Source organism: Herpailurus yagouaroundi, unplaced genomic scaffold (genome assembly GCF_014898765.1).
Source record: "Herpailurus yagouaroundi ecotype Mexico unplaced genomic scaffold, PumYag 159, whole genome shotgun sequence".
In the NCBI taxonomy this organism is placed as follows: Eukaryota; Metazoa; Chordata; class Mammalia; order Carnivora; family Felidae; genus Herpailurus; species Herpailurus yagouaroundi.
The window spans coordinates 77,431,566-77,459,170 of NW_024412400.1; the positions used below are offsets into that span (position 1 = coordinate 77,431,566).

The window sequence follows — 27,605 nt, forward strand, 5'->3', positions numbered from 1 at the left end:
ATAGTAGTCATAGTGATGAATCATAAGATAAAAGCTGGGGAAGAGTACCAATGAACAGATATAAAAGCAGTAGAAAGTCTGGGACTAATCCTGAACTGAACACAGCCAGGTCGGTTGCTCATCAACTGTCGGGAGCCTCCGATTTTGCACATCCTCATTATTAGCATTCTTTTTTCGATCATTTTCCTATTCATTGGCTCCCAGCTAGATATTGACAGGGACATTGGGATGGGACAAGAGGACTAAACTACATCAATCACTTTTACTTCTGATACTTATGTCCAGTAAAAAGACTGATGGGAAGGTGGTTGAAGTATATGAAGGTTCCTGAATTTCCAGTGTGGTCCCCTCTATTTTTCCATGGATAATGGAGAATTGGCTAAACATAGCTGAATAACACAGGCATGAGCTACTGTTAGCAGAGGAAAATTTTATCCTTTAGCATTGAATCATCAACCTTTTTGGTATTTGAGTGTCAAATGTATTTATCATTTGTATTTTAATTTATTTCTCATTTTATAAAAATAATAAATAATAGGAATTATTTCTTTAAAAATATACTAGGGGTGCCTGGGTGACTCAGTCGGTGAAGCGTCCACCTTCAGCTCAGGTCATGATTTTGCAGTTTGTGGGTTCAAGCCCTGCATCAGGCTCTGTGTTGACAGCTCGGAGCCTGGCGCCTGCCTCAGATTCTTTTTCTCCCTCTCTCTCTGCCCCTCCCCAACTCATGCTCTGTCTCTCTCTCTCTCAAGAATAAAAACATTAAAAAAAATTTTTTTAATAAAAAAATAAGAATATAATAAATCATAGGGGTGCCTAGCTGGTTCAGTCGGTAGAGCATGCAACTCTTCATCTAGGGGTCATGAGTTTGAGCCCCACGCTGGGCATAGAGATTGCTTAAAAATATATATACACTAAAAATATAATAAATTATAATGTAAACAGTATAAAATGATATGAAAAGAAAGAATTATTTAACAAACTGGTTTGGAATCATTAAATAACAATATGAAAGAAATGAACTTGCCTTGGTCCTCACTCCATACATCAAAATAAACTCCAGATGGATGTAAAGGTTAAACTTAAAATAAAATCAACTATAGATCACTCTTAGAAGATTGATTGGGCAGTAGAAGAAATTTCAAAGGAAATGACACTCATCTATGAAAATATTTCATTCAAAAAATGGTAAAATACAAAGAAAAAGTCTTTTTAAAAATATTCTTTTCATATGTATCGAAGAAATAGAAAACTCCTTCCAGTTTAGAGAACTATAAGACCCCAACAGATAAATGCACAACAGATAAAAATGACCATTCATGCACAGCAGATATGAGTGTTAAACAGATGTGGAGAAAATATTCTATATGAACTGGCAATCAAAGTAGTGCGAACTTATAAAACACTACTTTACACCTAAATAAATTAGAACCAAAAAGACTATTGACAATATTCATTGCTAGCAAAGTTAAAGTAAAAGGGACACACTCATACGTTAATACTGTCAGCAAAAACTAGCGAAATCCTGGGGCGCCTGGGTGGCTCAGTCGGTTGAGCGACCGACTTCAGCTCAGGTCACGATCTCATGGTTCGTGAGTTCGAGCCCCGCGTCGGGCTCTGGACTGATGGCTCAGAGCCTGGAGCCTGCTTCCGATTCTGTGTCTCCCTCTCTCTCTGCCCCTCCCCCGTTCATGCTCTGTGTCTCTCTGTCTCAAAAATAAATAAACATTAAAAAAGAAAAAAAAAACAAAAAAAAAAAAAAACTAGCGAAATCCTGTTGAATGGCAGTTTTGAATGGTACACGAAGAGCCAGGAAACTATACTCTTTAACCTAAGGACTGATTTTGAGGAAATAATATAAAGAAAGAAAAAAGTATCCAATTTAAATCAGCAAACAAAAAGATGGAAAAAGAAAAGGTAAAAGGGTACAGTAAGCAACTATTAAAGCCTATAATAAAACGTGTAAATACATGGGAAATAATACATCAAAAAAGTAGAAAAGGTTATATGTCACATACAACTTTTACATAGCTATATCCATACAAGCAAAGACCAGAAGGTTAGATGAAAACTGAATACAGAATGCGATTGCAGATAAAATACTTTCTTTTGTTGTTTTTTCTAATATTTTCTAGTGTTTCTAGCATTTAACAGTAATTAAAAATTGAGTAAATAGGGGGAAAAACACCCAAAGATATCTAATTTTAGTAGTTATTATATTAAAAATTAGGATAACTTGGGCATTTATGAAGTGTCTCAGAAAAATATTGCCCCGTATGTTCTTGTCCCAGAATCCAGTAAGAGTACTTTACTGAGCCCCTGAATGGCCAAAATGACACTGTGTTTAGTTCTTCACTGGACCCCTAACCACTAAACCCCTCTGACAGTATGCCATCAATATCCGGGTCCTGTGTGTGCTGCACAGCTAAGCCCTTGGGGATAGAAGTGAGACCGTGTGAGACACTTAACTCCTGTCAGTCACTCGAAGCCAGCAAGATACTCGAAGCAGTCAAGGCTTTAAGTTACTCTTTCCCTTCACATCTTACTTGGTATCATTTGTTTGTGTGGTGACTTCATAATTGTGAGCTATCTCTGTTTTAGAGAAATTTGTTTTTAGATAACATCCATCTAACTTCAATAGAGCAGAAACCTTTAATCTGCTCATAGCAGAAAAATGGGTTAAATACCTATGCTATCAGCCACCCTCCCTTTTATTTGTTGAGCTCTATGTAATCATATATGGAAGGTCATGTTTTGACCGCTGTAATGAGAAGCCACATCTTATTAAGAATTTACAGAATTTCTTTTCTCTTAAGGTTGAGGAAGTTAGAGAAGAAGGAAATATATTTCCCTTCTAGGTACTGATGACTTCTTTCTGCTGCTTCATCACCATAGTAGATGTGAGTTGATTTGCTTTCAAGACCAGAATATCTTCAAAGCTGACTCAACACTACCTCGTTCAGTGTTCTGCCAACAGTGACCTTTTAGTGATTGGTGATCTAATGAAAATCTCCCATAACCTTTGACATTGTCATCATCCTCTCCTCACTCCATGGGACTTTGGGTACTTTGATGTTTATTTCTTAGCAGTGTAGTGACAATGCACTGATAAAAAGTGGGGCAAGGAGAAGCATCAATGGATCATATTCTTCTTTTTAAGTTCCATGAGATTAAAGCACATATTGATTGAATTTTTGAAGTGCCTTATTTAAAATAGCATTTTATTCACTATAAAAGTATTACAGGCTCGTGGTAAAAAAAAAAAAAACTAATACAGAAAAGGATAAAGAACATAATATGAATCATCAATAATGTTGCCACTTAGAAATGACCCCTGTTACTTTTTTGGTGCAAAAAAAATCAAAATCTAAGAAAGAGAGAAGCTTGAAAATAGTGCATCTATATGAGTAAATCTATCATGGCTAATGACCCTCTTAGTTACTTAATGAGAGGCAATGTGGTACAGTGGAAAAAGCACTGTCCCTGGAATCAGCCAATTTTTGAGTTCTGGGCCAAGTTCTGCCACTTACCAGCTCTATGACCTTGGGTAAGTTCTTAATCTCCTTGTCTCTGTTTTCTCATCTACAAATAACCATAATAAGGCCAGATTTATAAGATTGTTGAAAGAATAGGCACATGAGATGTAAAGCTCTATACTACACTAGTACTCAATAAAAGGTAAATATTAATATAAATATTATGCATAATTAGGTCCTTGGGAGAGTATCATTGAAAATTCATTCAACAAGGATTAATTGAACATCTGCACTCGAAATTCAAAGAGGAATAAAACAACACTTACCACGGGTGATGGAGTAGGGATAGTGGTATAGAGACAAATAAGTGGATCGAACATGGAAGCTTGAAGTGAGGTGGGGCCATGGGAATATCAAAATATGTTTCATTTGAAGGAGAGTCTATTGGAGATCTCTGATCTGCATGATTCCATTGGTTAAAAACTGATACAAACTAATATGTGAGAACATCTGATCTGTAGTACCAAGACCTGTAGAAAGGTTATATCTTTTGGTGAGTTACCAGGTAGGAGTCAAAGTGTAGAGATCACTTTGGGTGATGCTGAAGTTGGTACCTCCAGAGCGGCCTTGTAGAATGGTCCCTGAGCAAATTCTGAGATCCCTCTAAGTTTGTTTCTCGCTTGTGTGCCTAGATACTTGGGAAGTGCCATTTGAGGAGATCTCAGAGCTGCAGTGGCTGGGTAGTGGAGCCCAAGGAGCTGTCTTCTTGGGCAAGTTCCGAGCGGAGGAGGTGGCCATCAAGAAAGTGAGAGAACAGAATGAGACGGATATCAAGCATTTGAGGAAGTTGAAGCACCCTAACATCATCGCTTTCAAGTAGGTCAAGGCTTTTTTAAAAAAAGAAATAGAGAGATTTTCTTTGCCCCAGTATCTGCATATGAGTTCCTGCTTGGAAAGACATATTAAGAATACTCTATAGACTTAATACTGTGCTAGGTGTTTGGGGAGGATACCAAAGAACGATTCAATGAAAGTCATGGGTTTAAGGATCTTACAATCTAGCAGCTCTTCTTGCCAGAGTACACCCTTCTCAGAAAGGATGTACATGGGACGGAGAGAGAGAAGGTGGATTTTTGCGAAGCAGTCAGATCTGATGAATCAACCCCATTTATTAGTGGGATGACAGAAGTCACTTCAAGATAACCTGTACATCTTAAAATTCACTTAAGAAAACAAAGTTAATGTCTGAAGTGATCACAGAACAATTAGTCCCTGTGCAACAGACGGCATTTTTTATTAGTTTCTATTAGCCTCCCTTATTAAATATTAACTTGTAATAACAGGCACCTTCGGAGTATTTCTCCTTGCCTCAAGTTTTGCTAGATCCCTTTTCAAGCATAGTAAGTTGTATGGTATGCTCATTCCAGAAAGTAGTCATTTCCAAGAGTGTATGAATATATCTTTCTAGTTCAGACTGTTATTTTCATAATATTAGCAGGAACCACTAGTAAAAAGGGGAGGCACAAAGGTAAATTTGCTGAATCCCCCAAATTTAGCAGTACTGAGCTCTAAATATGTGTAATCTCTTCTGCCAGTACCTTTCTCTTGAGTTCCCTGTCTTCCCAGCGTCCAAATTCTGCCCTAGCCTTCAACAAATGAATGGTGAGTGACTTTACAGGAGGGAAGATGAAGAATAGGAAAGCTAGCCTTTAGGTAGAAGGAAAGTTTAGAAACTAGAGCTTCTTGGCATATTTTATATATACCAAGTATGTGTGTGTATAAAATATATATGTATGTATACATATGTATACATACATATATATATGTATTTCAATCCTGGAAAATAGTATGACTGATGAGGCTACAGCTAAAAGTGGAATAATATACAAATTCCCCTTCCCTAAACTAGGAGGAACTTCTCCCAGCCCCCAAGAGGGATCCTTTCTTGATAAAACTTTCATTATAAAGGTAAACAGGTCATGTGATGATATTTCAATGGAATCACACCCCTCAACTAAGGAATAGAAATCTTGGGTACCAGTTTTGTAGAATGCGTTTAAGTGAGTATTGATGTTGAGTTTTGATTCCCAAACAAGACCCCTTTATGGAAAGGGAAAGAGGTGTGAAAAGAAGAGAAGCATTCAGCTGGGATACTAACTGAAGTGCTTGGATTTATTTCCTTGTAGAAGGCACATCAATACAGTGGACATGGGAGAGAGCTTCAGTTGTTGTAATGATTCCATCTTTTGTTGTCCTATTAGGGCAGGAGGATATGAGATGAAAATGAAATACTATACAGACGAATTATAATCTTTCCAAAGATGATAAATTTCAAAAGACAATTGAAGGATTATTTGTAGACAGACTGTCAGAGACTCCCTTCTTTCCTTCATTTTCCTTCCCTGAGAAAATCATCACTTCTAGTAATGCTACATTCTAAGTGGAAGGAAGGGCCTTTCATTTAACTTCCATTTAACTAAACTTTTAAGCTTAGATTACTAGGATACTGAGTTTGAGACGCAGAATATTCTATAGATTAGCATGGCTTTTTGGCCTCCTGAAGTGAGCTGGGCTGTAGGTCCCAGGTATGAAGGCTTTCTAGCAAGATGTCCTGAGTAACTAAAGGTAGAAATGTGTCCTAAGAGTATTGGGTGTGAGAAGCTTTATTTTTCCTTCCTTTCTTTTGCTTTTTCCTTTTTCCTCACAACCTTTTCCCCACCTCACTCCTCTGACCCTCCTACCTACATTTGCAATTTTCAGCATTTTGGGCAAGTATTGCCATGCCGGTACCCCATTATATAGGCCAAAGATGCTTGAATAGTCTTTACCTCTACATGGAAAACAATAGTGAGACTGTGTCCCTGGCCCATGACACCACACTCTTGAGGCATTGTGCAGTGTTATGTTTGCAGCCATCTGTGCCATGTGTTGCTTGGCCAATGAATCATTCAGGACCGTCTGGAAGATATGAAGCCATGATTAGATTTCAGTATGTCTCTCTGGATACTGATTGCTGTGCCTACAGCTTCCTTTGAAGTTAAGAACTGTATACAGAAGGGGAAGTGAAAGAGAAGACTTATGTATTTTTCCCCCAGTTTTTTGAAAGCAATCTTTGAAAAAAACCCAACCTGACTGTTCCTAATGGCATCGGGTGCCAAAAGGAAGAAAAGGTAGCAATTAGAAGTGATTATAGAGCTGCTATTTATAGCTACTAAGAAGCCTTGTCATAGTACAGGGTTGATGGAATGATTGCTTCTCATTCATTAGTCAAGAAACATGAAAAGTACATAACATATCACTGTTACCCTTTCTGTCTGTTTGTGTGACAGGTTGAAACATACTTGAATAGGCTGTCGAGTGGCTTCAGACAAATATTTATTTTGATATCCTTGAGCACGTTACATTGTTCCTGCCTATTCATTGTTTTTCTGTAATGAAAATTAAATTGCCTTCTTATGGTTGTGGTATATTTGTACTCCACTGAGGTCTCCTAAAAAGTAACAGGAACTTGAAAAAAATTTTCATTAGAAATGAGGGTGGGAATTCTGGGTAGCTTAGAAAATGATGAGAGAGTAATAGAAACAGCTTTGTGGCATTTGACAGGCATATGAAGTCAGGGGAAATGAAGAGTAATTACTCTTCTTCATGACCTGCCTTTGTTGTAAGACTTTCACATGATCACAAGCCATTGCCTCTAAATCTTCTCATCATCATATCATTGCATACGATAATTTTTCTTCTCTTTTCTCATCTTCAGAACAAAAGTGTGACGTAGGGCTGATATGACTATTACCACTTTTCTAAGGGAGCATTAATATAGGAATCCCCAATATGCTTATGTATACAGAAGTTAAAAAGCAAAAAAAGGAGGCAGTGTAACATGGTGAGTGGAAAGAGCATGGGCTTTGAAGTTAGACTGGATTTGAATCCCAGCCCTGTCACAGGTCTATGATCTAGGGCAAGTCACTTTCCCTCTCTGAGCCTTACCTGTAAAAATGGAAGAGGTCATATTTATTGTGCAATGGTTTGGGGCAGATTAAATAAGACAAATAAACATGGAAATATTCTGGACAAATAAAAGATGTTCTTCCATGTTAATTCATTTCTTCCTACCCCTTGCATCTGCACGTGTCTCTGCGAAGGATTTTATCAGCAGAGAAAGCTAAGTTGAAGCTAAGAAATATTTGCAAAAATGGGGCACCTGGGTGGCTCAGTCAGTTAAACTTCCAGTTCTTGGTTTGGGCTCAGGTCATGATCTCATGGTTTGTGAGATTAAGCCCCGCATCAGGCTCTGTGCTGACAGTGCAGAGCCTGCTTGGGATTCTCTATCTCCCTCTCTCTCTGCCCCTACCCCACTGTGCTGTCTCTGTCTCTCTCAAAATAAATAAATAAACTTAAAAACATATATTTGCAGAAAGAAAGAAAGAAAGAAAGAAAGAAAGAAAGAAAGAAAGAAAGAAAGAAAGAAAGAAAAAGAAAAAAATATTTGCAAAGTTAGGTGCCTGGGTGGCTCCATCAGTTAAGCATCTGACTCTCAATTTCAGCTCAGGTCATGATCTTACAGTTGTTAGATCAAGCCCAGGTTGGGCTCCATGCTGGGCATCGAGCCTACTTGAGATTCTCTTTCTCCATCTACCTCTCCCCTACCCCACTTGCTCACTCACTCTCTCTCTCTCTCTCTCTCTCTCTCTCTCAAAAAATAAAAAATTTGCAAAGGACTTGCTGTGAACTTCTAGGCCTCATGGTAGAAAGAAAAGAATCCAAGACCTTCTCTTCAAGGAGCCTATAGTCTGTATGGGGAGAGGAAAATTGCATATAAAAAACTAATGGCTCCTGTGTAGCATAGGAATTTATAGAAGAGAAAGATCTTCTTGGACTGGATTAATCAGAAAAGGCTTTGTGGAAGATGTAGGGATTGATGGAAGCACAGACCACATAGATATGTGATACATTGTATAGTATTGTTTTTATTCTAGGGGCACCTGGGTGGCTCAGTCAGTTAAAGGTCCAACTCTTGACTTTGGCTCAGATTATGATCTCATGGTTTGTGGGATCTAGCCCCACATCGGGCTCTACGCAGACAGCACAGAGTCTGTTTGGGATTCTCTCTCTCCCTCTCTCACTGTGTATCCCCTCTTGCTCTCGCTCTCTCTCTCTCTCTCTCTCTCTCTCTCAAATATAAATAAATAAACATTAAAAATTTTTTTTTAAATATTTTTAAAACAGAGATGTTTTTCAAAGACTATATAATACAGAAAATTAACTCTTTTTGGGGTCCTCAGTCTAGTTATCTTAAATTTGGCAAATTCAAAATTCAATTATTAATAGTAAAAATAGCAATGTTTTATTTGAATTCTCCCTATACACTATATATAAAACCCTCTATTTAATTTTAACAGGAAGATATTTAAATTATTCTTAAAGATCTAAAACAACATAATCCTTGGCCTACATATGTCTCAGGAAAGGTGCTCTTTGTTCCAGAATGGAATGGACCCACAGAAAAGCACCAGATACAGCACAAAACAGAGATAATCTGGAGTGAATCAAATTAATGAAAATTGTCTATGTGCATAACAGGGAAGCCTGTAGACCAGAGGGGTTTTAATGGTAATTGATGAATCAGGAAAGATTATGCCTTTTAAAAATAATATGGGTAAAGAACTGGGTCTTAATTAGTACATTTATTAAATATTCTTAAAATATAAATATGGATATATGTATGTTTGTATGTATGTGTGTATTTATAAACGTGCTTGTGTTTTCTTGAAAGGGGTGTTTGTACTCAGGCCCCATGTTACTGCATCATCATGGAATACTGTGCCCACGGACAACTCTATGAGGTTTTGCGAGCTGGCAGGAAGATCACACCCCGATTGCTAGTGGACTGGTCTACAGGAATTGCAAGTGGAATGAATTATTTGCACCTCCATAAAATTATTCACCGTGATCTCAAATCACCTAAGTGAGTTTTTCAGCCATTTTGTTGTATTGCTTTAAAATAAGGAATTTTATCGAACATAGTTGAAGTTTTCAGACATCATACTTTCAGTTCAGTTTAAATCAGCATGGAGGGTACCCTATTTGCATATTTTCTGGATTATTGTTGACCAGTTGACCTACCTAAATGGCAGATAGCTCTAGGCACCTGACACTAGTTTTCTCCTTTGGGTTGCATTTTGATTGTGCAACTGTGAAACAAGATTCTTTATTAACTGAAGTATTCACTTTCCATTATCTCAGATAATTAATGCCAAATGTTCCCATCTAATGGCTTGCTTTGTCGTTTTCCTAGTGTTTTCCCCAAAGACCCAAGTTTTAGAAACCAAGTTTCAAAGATGTATACAACGGGATAAAAATGGATAAATAAGAGACTGAGGCAAAGAGAAAATAAGAGCATTAGAACTAAAGCTAAAGATTTGGCTTTGACCTTCGTAGAATCTAAGCAAAGAAGGAAATACATAGCTTCAAGGTTCATGGTATCCATAAGATAATATAAACTGGCTATTTAAGAGAAACAGGTTGTTTCTAGTAATTTCTGTTCTTTGGCCATCACTAACCACTTTAAGAGGAGTGTTAATTCAGTTCCTGCAAACTGCATGAAAGGAAGAAAGGAACTGATAAAATGATAGATTTCATTGTAGCTCCTATATTTAAACATTATTTTTATTATTTCTCATCACATTTTTGGTTTAGAGAAGCAGAGAGGAATTAATCTCTTTTCAAAATTAGCACTTTCATAGACTACAGTATTTTTTTCAATATCTATAATCACATCTGCTTTGATCTTAGCAAAAATTGTGTGGGGCAGCTGCAACAAGTATAACTATTCTTATTTTATATTAGAAAAGCCTGAAGTCATGGAGCTAGGACTTGAACCCAGAACTTTTAGACCAAAAAGTCTAAATTCTACCTCATCATGTGAAAGTGAAGGATTCAGTGAATCCTCTTGATGGAAGACACCAATCAATCCTCGATTATAAACTTCAAAGCAGCTGTAATTTGTCACCATGATTCTCATTAGTGCTTATCATAGTCACTAGCTCCCTGAACAACCTTCTCCTGCTTTACTTGCAAATGAACTCTATTTCATTGCTTACACAACCTGTTGCTTTTGTCATCCACTACATACCCATAAGGGACACAAAATATTGCCCAAGGCCTCTTTGAATGGTCTCCTTAACCACCTTGTTCTCCTGGAGAATTCACTTTAGAGGAAGAGGTCGGGAAATTTTAGAATATATAAAGTCACATGCTACTTTCTTTTAACTCGTCTCATTTAGAGATTAGAGTAATAAGTCACCCAATGAGCCTTTCCCTCCCTTATCAGTATTCCCCTGAACTTCCAGCAGCCTTGGCCTCTTTGCGTTCCAGGCTAACTTTGAGAAGACAAAGATCAGTCTGGCTTGTAGTAAAGAGAGATTCCATGACCTGCATTAAATCTTAGGCTGTGTGACCCCAGCTTTGTCTCAGAGAAGACCTGACAAAAGTTCCAACCTCATGTGCTCTTTAGTCTGTCCCCATGTCCATTCCCTCTTCTCATGCCAAGAAATCCCATAGTGAGCAGCACAAAAGAGACAGAAGAGGAAGCTTCTAGTATTTTTCTTTCTAGGGGCTTATCGCCTTTTCTGACTTCCATGGTATATGATTCCATCAGTTCTGCAGTTATGCCAGATACCCCATAATATTTAAATCCTTATGCATTTTCACCAAGACTAACACCATTAAATCAAAGTGTGCAAATTATGTAAATATTACATACCAGGTGCAAAATCAGGGGTAGGACGTGGATGAAGGTATTCTAAAGCAGTTGTAAATCTGGTAAATAGAAAGCCATGTGACACTGATGGAGAGGGGGGCAAATGTGACGTCCCTGGTTCAGACAAGGGAGGAGATAGAGAAGTTTCCTGTTTTCTAGCCACCTCAATTCTGATACTCTGAATATCAAGCCTTCTTATTATTAAAAATAGGTCTCTATATCATTAAGCCTCTGAAACTCTAACTCATGAATATTCTAAAGTTCTAAACAGGTTATTTCAAGTGAATTCAGTCTGGTGTGTAAGGATATTACTATTTTGGATTCAACTGGTACCAGATTGTATTCATCTTTAAGGCTAAAAGAGCAATTTTCCCCAAGTAACATTTCAGATAAATACTGCGAAAAGGAGAACACGACTTGTGTGGAATCTGCTTAAGCCTAAATGTGTCCCAGCTTTTCCTTATTAGCTTTTAGTTTCATGGTTCCATGCATGATTTTAGTTGGCCGTTATTTAAACAATGTTTTAAAAGAAGTGTTTTTCTTAGTGATTTGTCTGAGACTGGCAAGGATGGAAACTGATATTTATAGAGGAGGGGTGTTTTATATATCTAATCTCATTTAATTCAAATGAAAATTCCATGAAGGCCATTATTATAGGCCCATAGTTCCGTATCCAAAACTCTTAGAGTCAGAGGATATCAGATAGCATTACCTCACACCCCCAGCAAAGTCTAGGACAACACTCTCTAATGAGCCACAGATAAATTAAATGAGTTTGCTTGATATAGATGAGAAAATATTTATATACTATTTTCAGAGTTTTCTGCATGTTTGAATTCTGGAGAACATACTGTGACCCAAACTGTCCCCATCTTACAAATGAGAAAACCGGCTTCGGAGAATTAGGTAGCAGAGGTCACACAGCCAGTAAGTGGTGGAGGCAGGCTCAAACCAGGTAGAAAAAGCCCACTATGCTGTGCTGCCTCACATGTTTGAGTGATGCTGATGCCCCAGTAATATTGGAACTCACAAGCTGAATTCTACAAGTAGGAGGCAGCAAACTAAGTTGCCAATTACAGTCATGGTGTTTATTAGTACTAATGATCTGGATGTTCTGTCTATTTCTTTTTAAAGTGTTTTGGTGACTCACACAGATGCAGTAAAAATTTCAGATTTTGGTACATCTAAGGAACTCAGTGACAAAAGTACCAAGATGTCCTTTGCCGGCACAGTCGCGTGGATGGCACCAGAGGTGATACGCAATGAACCTGTCTCTGAAAAAGTTGATATATGGTGAGTGGTGCCATCTGTCCCAGCTAGAAAGCCTCTCCCACTTCACCCTATTAGACCTTTCCTCCTTCAACTCTTCTGCTTTCCCAAAATATTCTTTAGTGTCCCTCACTCCTGGCTGATTTCAGTCTCCTCTTATCTGAGGTACTAACCAGTGTAATGATGAATGTGTTAAGAAGGATTGAGAGGTAATAGGGTGAATATGTATTTAGTAAATCATCAGTTTTGGAGACTTTCACAGAATGTGCTGAACTCTCTGGAAAATTGAAAATTTACTTCAAATAAGCATTTAGTATCAAAGTCTTTCTGAAATATATTATATAATTCTCAACTTCTTAAATAAAATACATTAAACAAAGTTTACTTAGTCTTGGTGACTCAGACCATCACTGTGTATATCAGTGATGTACTTTGCTGTAATACAGTTTATGTGCTTTAGAGCTATCTGAAGTATATAATAGGACTATTTGCCCTTTTAAGAAACAGTCCCTATGAGCTATACTATTTTTTTTTTGGCCTTTTAAAAATCTTTATCAGTTTTTCCTTTGAGATTATGAATCTTTACTATTAATAGTATATTTCCCTGTAGTTACTTTTCTTCCATTCTTAAAATTGGCTACTAATAACTTTTAGCCTTAAAAACAAAATAATAGCATATATTAAAATTACATGTAACACCAGAATAAGATAAAGTAGAAATGTGGGATCATTTGTAATTTGGGTAATTATTACCAACGCATACTCCTTAGGGATTATACCAGTTACGTTCCCAACAGAAATGTATAAGTATTTTCTCAGTCTCACCGCCAAAATGTGTTAAATTTTTGGATTTTTGCCAACCATCTAGGTAACAAATGGTATCTTGGGTGTGGCTTTAATGCACATTCCTCTCATAAGTTAGGTTGTTCATTTTTTCATATGTTCACAAACCATTTGTAATTCCTTATTTGTGAACTATTCTGATCCCTTGCTAAACTTTCTGATCTTTATTCTTATCAATTTATAGGGGTATTTTGTATACTAAGGAGATTAGCCTTTTGCGCATAGGAATTACAGATACTTTTCACCTTTGCTATTTTGTTTATGGTGGAGTTCTTTCTCCATGCTAGATTTTTTTGAAAATGCTCTCCCCTTATGGCTTCTGGATTTCATAACTGGAAAGCCTTCACCGCTGTAAGATTAGTAAAAAGAAAAAAATTTTTTCATGTGTTCTTTCAGGATGTTTATGGCTTCATTTTTTCTTTTCACATTTGAATTTTTGATTCTTTGGGAATTTATCTTGATGTAAGATGAACTATAGATTTAATTTTTCCCCCAGTTGTCCCAATGGCATATATTGTATAGTCTGTTTTCCCTCATTGGTTTGGGATGTCGCTTCTATCACATACTCAATCCCATATGTATTTGGCCTATTTATGGATCTTTATTACATTCATGGAGTCCGGCTGTCTATTCACGTGCCAGAGTTAATTATGAAAACCTTATAATATGTCTTAATATCTAGCAGCGTTGGTCACCCCTTACTGAGTTTGTTTTTCAGAGTTTTTCTGTTTCTGTTCTTCTTATGGCCGTATTAGAATTTTGAAACTGGGTATACTTTTGATTAAAAATGAATAGAGAACAAAAATACAAACCAGTCTTTCTGCTGTGTCTTTGGTACCTGTTCCTGGTACTACTTTAGGTCTTTTGGAGTGGTGCTTTGGGAGCTGCTGACGGGAGAGATCCCTTACAAAGATGTGGACTCTTCAGCCATCATTTGGGGTGTTGGAAGCAATAGCCTACACCTTCCAGTTCCTTCCACTTGCCCTGATGGATTCAAAATCCTTATGAAACAGACATGGTAAGAAATATATTTCTCCCAATATTCTCTTTTACCTTCTTCCTCAAAACCACATTTAAAACTTCTCTAAAACTTCAGAGAGGTCTCTAATATGGATTTGGAGCAAATCAACTGGTTAAAGACTGGTGGACTTGGAGTTATTTATAAATAACGAATTTGTTATATCCTGCTACAATAGGCCTTAATAAATGATAGCTATGGTAACTATTATTACTTTACTTGTCCTAAGGGACTATTATTATCAAACAGGTCACTGATCCTACAGATTTCCATTTTATTATTATAGGTTTCTCATAATTACATTTTCCTTTTGCTCCTCAGTGCATGAACACTGCCTGAGAAATAGCCAGGTGTGGAGCCAAAAATGTTTTTTATAAAGCAGAATAAAATCTTTATCCTCCTGGACCCAACTGCCGCAGTGCACAAGCTGTCTTTTTTTAACTTGTAGGCAGAGTAAACCTCGCAACCGGCCTTCTTTCCGGCAGACGCTCATGCATTTAGACATCGCTTCTGCTGATGTTCTTGCCACCCCACAAGAAACCTACTTCAAGTCTCAGGTGAGTCTGGAAACTCTCTTCCAGTGTACTGAACACACAGACAGGGAGGTCTCGATGAGAAAGAGTAACTCAGAACCATTCCGATTCTTCTAACAATGATACAGCCCTAGTCATTGTGAAGCAGTAATTATGATCTCTCACACAGAGGAAATTTTGGAGCTTTTTAAACACTTAAGATATATCATTATCTCATTTGAAAGGAACATGTATTGAAATGTCATCCTCATAGTGGTGAAACTGTTGAAGAGTAAAGAGGAATATATTTGAATTAGAATTACTGCTGACCAGGGGCGCCTGGGTGGCTCAGTCGGTTGAGCGTCCGACTTCGGCTCAGGTCATGATCTCGCGGTCCATGAGTTCAAGCCCTGCATTGGGCTCTGTGCTGACAGCTCAGAGCCTGGAGCCTGCTTTGGATTCTGTGTCTCCCTCTCTCTCTGCCCCTCCCCCACTCATGCGCGCGCGCTCTGTCTCTCTCTCTCTCTGTCAAAAATAAACATTAAAAAAAAATTAAAAAAAAAATTACTGCTGACCTTCATGAAAAGATTGCTTCCCTTGAAGGGGAAAAGCTAAAGTACAGAGGAGGGAAGTGAAATACCAGAGAGAGAGAGCCCATGATAGAATCAGGCCCAGAGAGAACCTTTCCTCTACCTTTATGTGTCACCCACGAGCACCAGATAAAATGTAATTTTTTTAATGTTTATTTATTTTTGAGACAGAGGAAGACAGATCGCAAGTGGGGGAGGGGCAGAGAGAGAGGAAGACACAGAATCTGAAACAGGCTCCAGGCTCCGAGCTGTCAGCACAGAGCCCGATGCGGGGCTCAAACCCACGAACTGTGAGATCATGACCTGAGCCAGTCAGACGCTCAACTGACTGAGCCACCCAGGTGCCCCAGATAAAACGTAATTTAATGTATCTGTTAGCCTTTACTGTCTTACAGACCATTCCAGACTTATGGCTTAAAACAATAAGCTTTAGTTTAGCTTATGGTTCTGTGGGTCGGCAGTTTGGGTGGGCGGTTCTCCTGCCGGCTTCCACTGGGCTCACTCACATATCTGTAGTCCATTGCTGGGTCCACTGGGAGGCTGGCAGGTTCTTGGCAGCTTCATTCACAAGTGTGGTGATTGGCTGGCTGTCACCAAGAGCACCTCGGTTCTCTTCCACGTGGCCTCTTGTCCCTCGGAAGCCTAGCTTGGGCTTGTTCACAAGCTGTTATCAGGGTCACAAATTCGGTAAGACAGCAAGACCCAGGGCACAAGGGATTTTCAAGCCTAGGTGTGCACCATGCGTGCTAATGTCTCTTTGGTCAAAGCAAGTCACAGGCCAACCCCAGGATGAGAAGCAGACTTCACCTCTTGGCGAGCGAATCTGCCCCGGCACTCTGTGAGGGCATGGGTGCAGAGGGGGAACAATTTGTGACTGTTGAATAAAAATGCTGTAACGTCATAAGGATTTCATCTCTGCGCTCACTTGCAGTATCACTTAAAAGAGTCATTCTCGGAGAAGACGTTTTATTAACAATTGGTATCTCAGTCTACCCCTCATCTCCACCCATCTCCAGTGGGTGATGAGGGTACCTACCAGGAAAGTATATGTTGAAAAGAGTACTGCACTGGGAGGGGCATCATCCCTACGAGTTCAACAAGCCCTCCAGTATGCTTTACGACCTGGCCCGACTCGAGGCTTGGAGTACCTGCTTCTCACGTGTCTGATAAATGCAGACACTCTGCCCATCAGACATTAGGGGATACCTTAATAAAAATACAAGGTGGGGGTTTTTTGTTTGTTTTGTTTTTTGTTTTTTTGTTTTATCTCGGACCGCCTAAGGACTGATAAACCAGAGACTTTTATCTTGTTGCCCCAAGTTCCAACACACACTCTATGGTCCACAAACGTAGCTCTCCTCACAACTGTGTCTTTAAATAGTCAGGATTGCCCCCACAGACCTTTAGTGTTTCTGAGGAATTATTATGTAAGCAAAGTGTTTGATTTCAGAGAAAACGCAAGGATGTAGGGGGGTTGACTTTATCATATCATTTCCTACGTCCTTTGATGTGCATTCCGATAAACTCCCTTAAAACTTTCAAAAACCATGACCTCTCTATTCAAATACACATAAATAAGGGCCACTGGAAAAGAAATCTGCCCAATCTCTTTTTGTGTTAGTATTCATAAAAAGACTTAGGCCCTTTCGTGAAATGAAAGAGAGTAATAGTAAGTACTTTCTAAGGAGTCTTTTAGACTTTAGGATATGATTTCAATCACAGCTTTGCTTCCCTTACCATAAAAGTATATATACCAAAATTTGGAAAAGCAGTTTTTGGTGACAGTACTAACGCACAAGCCATTGAGACTGCATAACTGTATATACTTGGAAAACTTCAAATTCTAGACAGATTTTACCTGAATGCTCCCAGAACGTCACTTATGAAGCCAGTGCCGCATTTTCTGAGTACCCACCCTATGCAAAGTACAATGTCATGCAACTAAGCAGCCACATTTGGTATCTTTATTTGTACAAACTCACTTTTACGAGTAAAATTGAACTCAGAAAAGTTTCTTTGGGGAGCACCTTGGTGGCTCAGTCGGTTAAGGTCCAACTCTTGGTTTCAACTCAGGTCATGATCTCACAGTTCATGAGATCGAGCCCCACATCGGGCTCTGTGCTGACAGTGCAGACCCTGATTGGGATTCTCTGTCTCCCTCTTTCTCTGCCCCTTCTCTGCTCATGCTTTCTCTCTCTCTCTCTGTCTCTCTCAAAGTAAATAAATAAACATATTCTTGAAGGGAAGAAGTGGGGGAAGAAAGGAAAGGGAAAACATTACATTGGAAATCTTATAATATTCATCAATTCTTCTACATTTTTCTCCCAACATGAAATTTTACCTCTCCTTAAAAAGCCCCAAATCTGCTATCCTTGCTAGTTCCTAGAATTATTTCAGATACTTACAAGCTGATTTGTCTCTGGGTCTGAAATTCAGACTATCTCTGGCTACTGATAAAGTATTTATGAACTGAATTTATGTACTGAAGTACTCAGAAAAGCAACAGACTTGAGTCTAAGCCCTTGTCCTATGATCTTAGACAAGTTGCTAAATTTCTCTAATTTCTCTTTAGCAGGGGTCCCAGATCCCTGCTGCTCTCAGCTTACTCATCTAAACAATGAAGATAATCATCTCTTCTCTTCCTTATGGAGTTTTAGCTAGGATCAAATGATAAGACAGAAATGCAACTGTATTGGAAACTAAAGAACTATCCGATTTAAGATGTTATTCATGGCCCACAAAGCTACAGAAATGAAGCTTCCTCCGGGTTGTTACATGCTGTCGAGCTCCTGAGACAGATAAGATGGCAGCTGGGGAACTCCTCTTCACGGTGCCTTGGTTTTATGCCACCCCAAAGGGGAAGAGCTGGTTGTGCGTCTCGTACCTGAGGCTTCCCCTCCTCCTGCCTGCTGACAAAGCCCTGTCAGCATCAGTTATCAATCAGCGGTGGTTAGCCACAGGTCTCCACTTTCCACCAAAACTGTCAGGCAAGAGCACCGGCAAGAGCCCAGCTGACTCCTTTCTGAGAGAAATTGCTTTAGCTGTTGCTCAGCCTACACACGTATAAAGATGCAGCACACACAGAACAGATGAACGAAGCAACCAATTTCAGTACAGTATTCGATTCTGCCAAAGCCACTGCCTTGTTCCTAGACAATAACCCATTCCTCCAAGTAGGCAATTATTGTTCCTGGTATTCAACTGCATTTGATATCAGTCTTTAGAAAACATTTTAGCGGGGGTCCCAGATCCCTGCTGCTAGGTAGGCCACGTGCCCTGCTTCTAAGTTCTCCCACCAGCCTCTGCTTTTTGTACCATCTGGTTCCCTCTTGAGTACCACTGTGACCACTCAAATTCAGGGGCTGGGAGTTGCAGACACCAAGCTCATTATAGGGACAGACTGTGCTCCTCAAGAGTAATCTCATCATGGGGCGCCTGGCTGGCTCAGCTGGAACAGCATACAATACTTTATCTTGGGATCGTGAGTTCGAGCCCTTCATGGAATGTAGAGATTACTTAAATAAATTTTTTAAACTTAAAAAAAAAAAAAAAAGAGCTACCTCATGAGCAAATAGGTACTTGGGCAGAGGCTGGGCACTTCCTTACCTGGGAAGGCAGTAAAGGGGATTCATGTGCCAGTAAAGCGTGGGCCTTGATGACCTCTAAGTCTTTTCTGATTCAGAATCTATGATTTCCAGCCACTTAGCCTCCTACGGTCCTGCTTCTCTCTTCCTTCAGCTAGGCTGGAGCTGGCTCAACTTCTTTCTTTCCTCTTTAAAATTTGTGGTAAAATACATATAATACAAAAATTGCCACTTTACCCATTTTGAAGTGTACAGTTCAGTGGCATTCATTAAATTCACAACATTGTGAAACTGTCACCACAATTTCCAAAAGTTTTCATCATCCCATTAAGCAATAACTTCCCATTCCCTCCTCCCCTTGCCCCTGGTAATCTCTGTTGTCCTTTCTGTCTCTATGAATTTACATATTCAATCTACTGATTGAATAACTGGAAGTCTGGAGAAGACAAAAACCTTTTAAGTGTTGTGACCTTTCCCAGGCCTTATCCGGGACATTAAAAGGATCCAGTTGGGGTGCCTGGGTGACTCAGTTGGTTAAGTATCCAACTTAACCAGTATCCAGCTCAGGTCACAGTCTTGTGGTTCTTAAGTTCAAAGCCCCATTGGATTCTCTGTACCCCACCTCTCTCTCTGCCCTTGCCCTGCTTGTACTCTCTCTCTCTCAAAAATAAACATTTTTTTAAAAAGAATTAAAAAAAAATTTTAAAGGATCCCATTAGTGGTAATAACCTAGGTGTAACTAGATTTTTCCCTTACCTGCTTATGCAAGAATACCTTGTGAAGCACCTCGTGTTCCCTCCCTTCACTGCCCCCCCAGTGCATTTTGGGGGAATCCCCAGTAAAGAGTGGGGATCTCAGTAACTTCATACATAGTAACATCTGCGCTGCTTTCCACTGAATGGCCAGACACAGTAGTCTCCTGCCTAGTATCTGCTAGATACTACTTTATGGGTTAGCATTGTTTTCTGCCACAAGACCATAGTCCCCAGCTGGCATCCATTGGGTGCTGCCGTATCTTTAAGGCACTGCCATCACCCACTGAGTGCTGCCATTTCCTGCTGTAACTGAAGCTTGGAATTCTCAAGATTCCAAAGCTGCATATTGTTCTATTTACACAATGACCTCTTCCTTTCTCTGGTGAGTTACACTTTGTTAAAGGTAACAGACCAGTGCTGTTTACGGCCCAGTGTTTTACAGGCATTTTAATGAAACAATGGGAAATGCTTCTCCACTCTTATCGTGGCTTTGTTGTAGGTCAGGTTCATGTAGGATTCCTCCTTCTCTCATGCCATATGTTCTCTCCGAGGCACCTCAGTCTTTACAAATTGGTTTCAGGCCTACCCACCTTCCATTTTTTCAGATATACCCAGACATGTCTGCAGTGCAGATTAAGTGCAAATTGGAACTCCTATAATGTAAAGATTCTAAGCAAATGTGGTGAAAGTCCAAAATTAACATCTACCAGTAACACTATACCTGCAGGGAAAATATATGATTAATCAGTACTGGTGTTTTCCCATATATCTTGTTCCCTCTTCATATGGAAGGGGGTACTTCTTTTTAGAAATTTCCTTTTTAATAGGTTCCAATCTTCAAAAGGGTTTATTTATTTCCTCAAGAAATGAAAAAAAATAAAAAATAAAAAAATCTATTCTGTGACATCTGATTCCTGACCACCAGAGGGAGATGTTTCTTTTCCTGGTCCCTTCTTTTTAGGTATTGTACTAGGATCTACTGATATGTTTTTGCACAAAAGAGGACGCTTTAAGGCCCAGACCTGGCCAGCTCCCTTATCCTTTTTTGGTCTAACATCTCTTGATTGTCAATCTTAGGCTTCTTTTTTTTTTTTTTTTTTTTAATTTTTTTTTTTAATGTTTATTTTTGAGAAAGAGAGAGAGAGAGACAGAGTGCAAGTGGGGGGAAGGGCAGAGAGAGAGAGGGAGACACAGAATCCAAAGCAGGCTCTAGGCTCAGAGCTGTCAGCACAGAGCCCAACGTGAGGCTCGAACTCATAAACTGTGAGATCATGACCTGACCTGACGTCAGACGCTTAACCAACTGAGCCACCCAGGCACCCCGATCTTAGGCTTCTTGAGGCTCAGATATTCTTTTTACTTCAGACTTTGATCTGATGATTGACAGAACAGCATTACTTTAGGAGCTCAACCAAACCTGCATTTATTGCTTAGATACTGTCAAAGACTGTTACCAAACAATGGGCAGTGCATTCTGGATCTGACTTTCTGATGACCTTGACTTTCTGATGACGTTGTTCGGCAGGTTTGGTGCCCAAAAGTCAGCTGAGTGACAGAAATCTTTCTCCAATGGTCAGTCAACATATATAGAGAGATACATGAATGTCTAGCGTATTATAAATAGATTAGCAGGATGATCACTTTTTAAATACGTATGATATGATTTCCTCTAAAAACTAAATGAGAAATAGCAAATTTGGGAAGAAACCTTCTGGAATTTCACAATTACTTAAGCATAACTTCTTCCATGATCTAGAGAAATAATTTTAAACATGAATCTAAAAGTAATAGAATAGCTCCAGAGGAAGAATATGTAATTAGAGGCATTTAGTTATACGTCTAGCTTTTACTGGAAATTATCTTAGTCTCATTAGCTTCTTGGGGATTGTAGTTTATATGTAATTTGAGGAAACATCTCCTTTAGCTCTTTTCTAGAAATTGCCTGTAGACTATATTGCAGCAGAGGTTTTTCTATTCCCTAAAATTTAGATAAAATGGGCTTGGAATTCCATGCTCTGTGGAAAGTCCCGTGTCCTAACGCTTCTGTGAATTCCTGGGAAATTTATAATTTCCTGGTCCCTCTGGCTCTGCCTTTCTAAAATTTTGGGGCCCCATCCCTGCCATCTTGTGGTTGTTTCTCTATCTTTGTCCTGTCATTGACCCAAACGTGGAGTTCAGCACCTTTCCTTGATGTCTAAAAAAACAAAAACACTCATCCAAAGTCAAGGTGAATGTCAGAGACTTTACTAACGGTTTAGGAAATTGGAAAGTGCTCACATTTTGAACAATTGAACTCACATATTAGACATTTATCCCCATTCTAAAAATTTTGTCCAACTATTAAATAGTTTAGCCATACTCTTTCTCCTCCTCTTTCTCCTTTCCTGTTCTTTCCCTCACTCCCAAATTCCTGTATAATTTCCTATATCTTTATTCCCAACTCCTGTTGTTCATTCCCCTTGGGTCTTCTACCAATATTTTTTCAAGGTATTTTCATAAACAGAACCTAAGAGGACTTCTGGAGCCAATTGTAAACATGATCATATTCTCACTAGCATATACTTATACAGAGGGTTGTCAGAGACTTTCTTTCTAACCACGTCACCTCAGCCACCATCTTCACTTAAAACTGAGCTCTCTTATTCCAGGGGTGATGGCTAGTATGCCAGCTGTGATATTTCTGGTGGCCAGTATTACAAGAAAACTGGAAAAAGAGACAGCATCACATGTTGGACTAAATACAGAAAATAAGGTCATGGTGTGTGGGGTAGGGGGTGCAGATAGCGGAGCATGAGGTATTTTGCTGTAATCAACTAATAGTTATTGAACATTTATTTGTTAAGTCTCTTCAGTAAAAGCATTCAGGGAAAAAAAAAAATCTCGCACATGACCCCATGGTTCTATCAGGGATTAACACTCCTAGACTATTAACAAAGTCTAATTTGTCCTACCCAGGCTGAATGGAGAGAAGAGGTGAAAAAACACTTTGAGAAGATCAAAAGTGAGGGAACCTGTATACACCGATTAGATGAAGAACTGATTCGGAGGCGCAGAGAAGAGCTCAGGTTCGCTGCTCTGTCCTTCCCCATCTCTTCTTGTCCCTAGATCTTCAGATACTGGCAGGAACTCTCCTTGTGACTCACCATTTCGCCTCGTACACACCTTTCACCTGTGCTACTTACTGTTAATTCTCTTTAAAAGTTAGCTGTCCTTGGGGCGCCTGGGTGGCGCAGTCGGTTGAGCGTCCGACTTCAGCCAGGTCACGATCTCGCGGTCCGTGAGTTCGAGGCCCGCGTCAGGCTCTGGGCTGATGGCTCAGAGCCTGGAGCCTGTTTCCGATTCTGTGTCTCCCTCTCTCTCTGCCCCTCCCCCATTCATGCTCTGTCTCTCTCTGTCCCAAAAATAAATAAACGTTGAAAATAAATAAATAAATAAATAAAAAAAAGTAAAATAAAAGTTAGCTGTCCTTTGTACTGCTGTTCTGTCTTCTCTCTGCAATCTTGTTATCCTCCTTTATTATATCTCTGCAGCAAACACTCTTGGAGTAATGCTCTTTCTTCATTCAGTGCCTGTCCTAGGTGACCTGGAAGGCAGCACTTTATAAGACGTAGCGCCTGGTCTCAAGGTGCTTATGATCAATGAAGAGGTACAAGACACAGTCATAGATAGCCACTGGATTAGGCAAGATCTGTACCACAGATAAGTACAAGGTCATGGGGTCAGCCTTGATTGCATATTCCCATTAACATATAGTATTCTTATTAAGATACCATCAGCACTGCACAAAGGCTACAAATTATACACAAATCACATTCAGATTTTATCTGTGGCCCTCCTGGCTATTCTGTATAGCTGGATGTGACCCCTAAGGATAAACCAAGTGAAAGCTTGGGTTTCCCATCCCCCACTCCAACTTGTCAGAGTCATTACATCAAAAAGAGCATCCTTAAATTTAGATGACACTCAGAACAATGCTTTTTTTTTTTTTTTATGTTTATTTTTGAGAGAGAGACAGAGTGCGAGCCAGGAAGGGGCAGAGAGAGAAGGAGACACAGAATCTGAAGCAGGCTCCAGACTCTGAGCTGTCAGCGCAGAGCCCAACACAGGGCTCGAACCTGTGAACCGCAAGATCATGACCTGAGCTGAAGTCAGATGCCTAACCAACTAAGTCACTCAGGGGCCCCACACCAATGTTTTTGAGATAAACCATCCTGGTTCTTATTTCATTAGTGTGATTCTTTGTTCTCCCTCAAGGTAGCCAGCTTTGCTGATGCTGTATTTTCTTTGATAGGCATGCTTTGGATATTCGTGAACACTATGAGAGAAAACTTGAGAGGGCTAATAATTTATACATGGAACTGAGTGCCATCATGCTGCAGCTGGAAATGCGGGAGAAGGAGCTCATTAAGTATGTATCCAGACTTCTGTCTGTCCTTACTGAGTTGGGTCTACCAATCAGCAGAAATGTACTGCTCCTCCACACTGATACTACTCAAAACTAAAAATAGCAAATACTTTATTCAATTACCCAACATTCCCTAAGGGATGTGCTGTGCACAGGTCTCTACCCCTGAAGAAGTTTCAGTTGGGTGGAGCTGGTCATAGAGAAATGTGCACTTGATAGCCATTTGCAACTTCACCCTATTGAATGACCCCAAGAAAGAGTCCTCATTTCTAGAAAAGCTTGGTGTGGATGAGTGGGAGCTTTTTGCCCCCCCAGGGAAGTAAGGTGGCTGATGAAAGTGGTTTAAGGTATTCTTGACAAGGACAAGAAAACCTGCTGGTCCTGACCAAAACAGCAACCGAAAATAAGTAGGTCATCTACCGTCGCATTGTGTCTCCCGTGAGGTGTGTTGGGGGAGGGAAGGTCAGCCCCTGAGTCCACCTGAGAGTAGAAGAGCACAGTTAAGTCACATTAGTTGAATTTCATATCTTTTCTCCCCTTTTTAACCTGAATAGTAACCTTGTAATTCAAAGAGCATGTATCTGTTAAGTGTGCCCGGCATCTGTGAGTGGAATTAGCCTGTGAAAACATTCTGCCCGTCTGTCTGCAGTGACTGAGATGTGGCTTTTCCTTTCATTCTGCAGACGTGAGCAAGCAGTAGAAAAGAAGTACCCTGGAACTTACAAACGACACCCCGTCCGTCCAATAATCCACCCCAACGCCATGGAGAAACTCATGAAGAGGAAAGGTGCGCCTCATAAATCAGGGATGCAGACCAAACGGTGAGACACTGTCCCAACCTGGTATTCAGAGAAATGGGAAAATATCTCCCTAAAAATATATTATCACATCATGGTTGGTGTGTCCACTCCGTAGCTCATCATTGGCACACTTGCCTCTAGATAAAACAGGATGGGAAAGTGAGAGAATGTGTCACAAACTCTAGGAGTCTAGTTTTTACTGCCTGAGGACAGAGATATTTATTGACTTAGCATGGAATAGTGAAAAGAAAAAGCACTGGGGGCCAGACAGACCTAGATTCAAATCCCAGCTCTGCCTCTGATAAACTGCATGATGTGGGTCACGTCACTTGACCTCTGTCAACCCCATAGGTAAAATGGTATAACGATCACACATGAGATTTCTTTTTCTTTTTTTGACCTGTAACACACAGAATTGGGTTCATCATAATTCTTGTTTTATGCAACATTGGTCCATGTATGTCCCACTTTTATTTATTCATTGAGTACTTTTTAATAATGTAGTAAGTGTCTATAAATCTATCACCAAAAACAAAAGGAGGGGCTTTGATAATTACCTATACCCAACCATGTGGGTCCCGTCATTTCTACTCCTGCATGGGACTTCTGTGAAGTTTAAAAAGATAAATGTGAAGAGTTCCTGGGTACCTCAGTCAGATAAGCGTCCGACTTCGGCTCAGGCCATGATCTCATGGTCTGTGAGTTTGAGCCCCACGTCGCTGCTGACGGCTCAGAGCCTGGACCTTGCTTTGGATTCTGTGTCTCCTTTGCTTTCTGCCCCTCCCCACTCACACTCTGTTTCTCAAAAATGAATAAATGTTAAAAAAAAAAGTTTTAAGATAAAATTATAAACCATAGGTGCTAAAAATTAGTTTTTGAATAATTTTTTAAAAGATTGCCTTTTCCACTAATTACAGCACATTTTCCTTGTATTAGTTTAATCTTAGAATGCTCTTCTAGTCAGTTGTTTTATTATCAGGCTCTGCTAGATCCCCATTCCTCCCAAATAATGGAGAGTGGACTCTGTTCCAGCCAAGTAATGTAGAGGAGAGAAATGTCCCTAAACCTGGGGTATAGACCCAATGGTGAGACTTGAGAACAATGCAGTAAGGATCAAAGTAAGGACAAAATTAAAACCAAAAATGTATTTTAAGGCTTTGAGAATGGTGGCCATTCTACCATAGCATGACTAATAGAAATCTAAACTACTAAGGAGTAACTACATGGATTAATTCCAATTTTGCTTTTACTTACCACCCCTGACCACCTTCTAGTCAGTTCTGAGAAACTGTTTGCAGATGGCACCTGGCAAAACCTCTGAAGATCCCAACACCTCTTTGTTTTGCTGTATTAATCAGGGACAGAGTTCACCTTCTGGCTCCTCCCTCCATTCTGCTACAGATAAAACTAAGAGCTTTGGAGGAGAAAATAGTATGAGCTCACGTTTACTTTTAATTTTGGCTATGAGGAATATGTTTGGAAGAGTTTGCCATCATCAGCAGATGCTTAGTCTCCAAGCTAACTGAACTCATCCAGGAAGGCAACCTGGAACAGGTCTTTGAGCTGCAAAGAGTTCTACTTGCCCCTGGAGGATTTCAGTTTCAGATTATTTGGACAGTCCAGTGATTAAGTTAGAAGCCCAGTGACCTCTGAGGAGATCAGAGAGGAAAAACCATCCACCATCTATGGTGTGTCAGTGTGGGTTCATTTGGGGACTAAAAAGGAGAGAATCGGAGTTCAAGTATGGATCCACTAAGCCTATCACAAGTAAGTATAATCCAATACAATAGTCTAAACACCTCATAATAAAGAGAAGCTTGGAATGGGGAAGAGCTATTCCTTAGTGTCAAAAGACTGGGGTTTGAGTTATGAGTCCTGGCATTTAACTTATTTTGTGATGGATACAAGCCAATTAACCTCTAGGATCCCTCAGTGCCATTATCTATAAAATGAATATTGGAAAATGAATCATAGGAAACAAGTGTTTTATACATTATAAAGTGCTTTGTAAATGGTGAAGTGCTGTATCATTGTTATTCTGTGATGTTTGTACTGCTAGGTTCAATAAAAGCAGGCTTCACCTGACTTAGGACACTTATTAATTTTTTTTAACGTTTACTTATTATTGAGAGGCAGAGAGAGACACAGCGTGAGCAGGGGAGGGGTAGAGAGAGAGGGAGACACAGAATCTGAAGCAGGCTCCAGGCTCTGAGCTATTAGCACAGAGCCCGACACAGGGCTCAAACTCACAAACTGTGAGATCATGACCTGAGCCGAAGCTGGTCGCCTAACCAACTGAGCCACCCAGTGCCCCGGGACACTTCTACCTCAGCTCTCTTTTAGGTCCCACCCTGGCCAGTCACTGCATAAGTAGATACCCATAACTGGGCCTTGGATGGCTCTCTTGCCTCAGTAAAAGCCCCAGGACCTCCTCAATTCACATATTTTCTCTGGCACAATTTGGCCAGGTGACCACAGAACCATGAATCTGAGGCAGGAAGACGCTTATAGCAGCACAATACCCTGCCCACATTATTATATACCAGTGTTACCTGGAACCTCTGTTCTAAGATGAGCCTTGAACCGTCCTCCTG

The 27,605-nt window shown here is 39.7% G+C and overlaps 1 protein-coding gene across 8 annotated transcripts in view; it reads left to right on the forward strand.

The window, feature by feature from the left end:
- Window positions 1-27,605, forward strand: part of MAP3K13 (mitogen-activated protein kinase kinase kinase 13) — a 171,278-nt gene that overhangs the window by 127,538 nt on the left and 16,135 nt on the right. For all 8 annotated transcript variants that reach the window (XM_040480993.1, XM_040480995.1, XM_040480992.1 and 5 more), the window contains 8 exons: window positions 4,169-4,352; window positions 9,250-9,441; window positions 12,370-12,528; window positions 14,207-14,365; window positions 14,814-14,922; window positions 22,762-22,871; window positions 24,098-24,214; window positions 24,895-25,032. In XM_040480993.1, coding sequence (XP_040336927.1) covers window positions 4,169-4,352; window positions 9,250-9,441; window positions 12,370-12,528; window positions 14,207-14,365; window positions 14,814-14,922; window positions 22,762-22,871; window positions 24,098-24,214; window positions 24,895-25,032 — 1,168 coding nt within the window. The remainder of the gene's footprint in view (window positions 1-4,168; window positions 4,353-9,249; window positions 9,442-12,369; window positions 12,529-14,206; window positions 14,366-14,813; window positions 14,923-22,761; window positions 22,872-24,097; window positions 24,215-24,894; window positions 25,033-27,605) is intronic.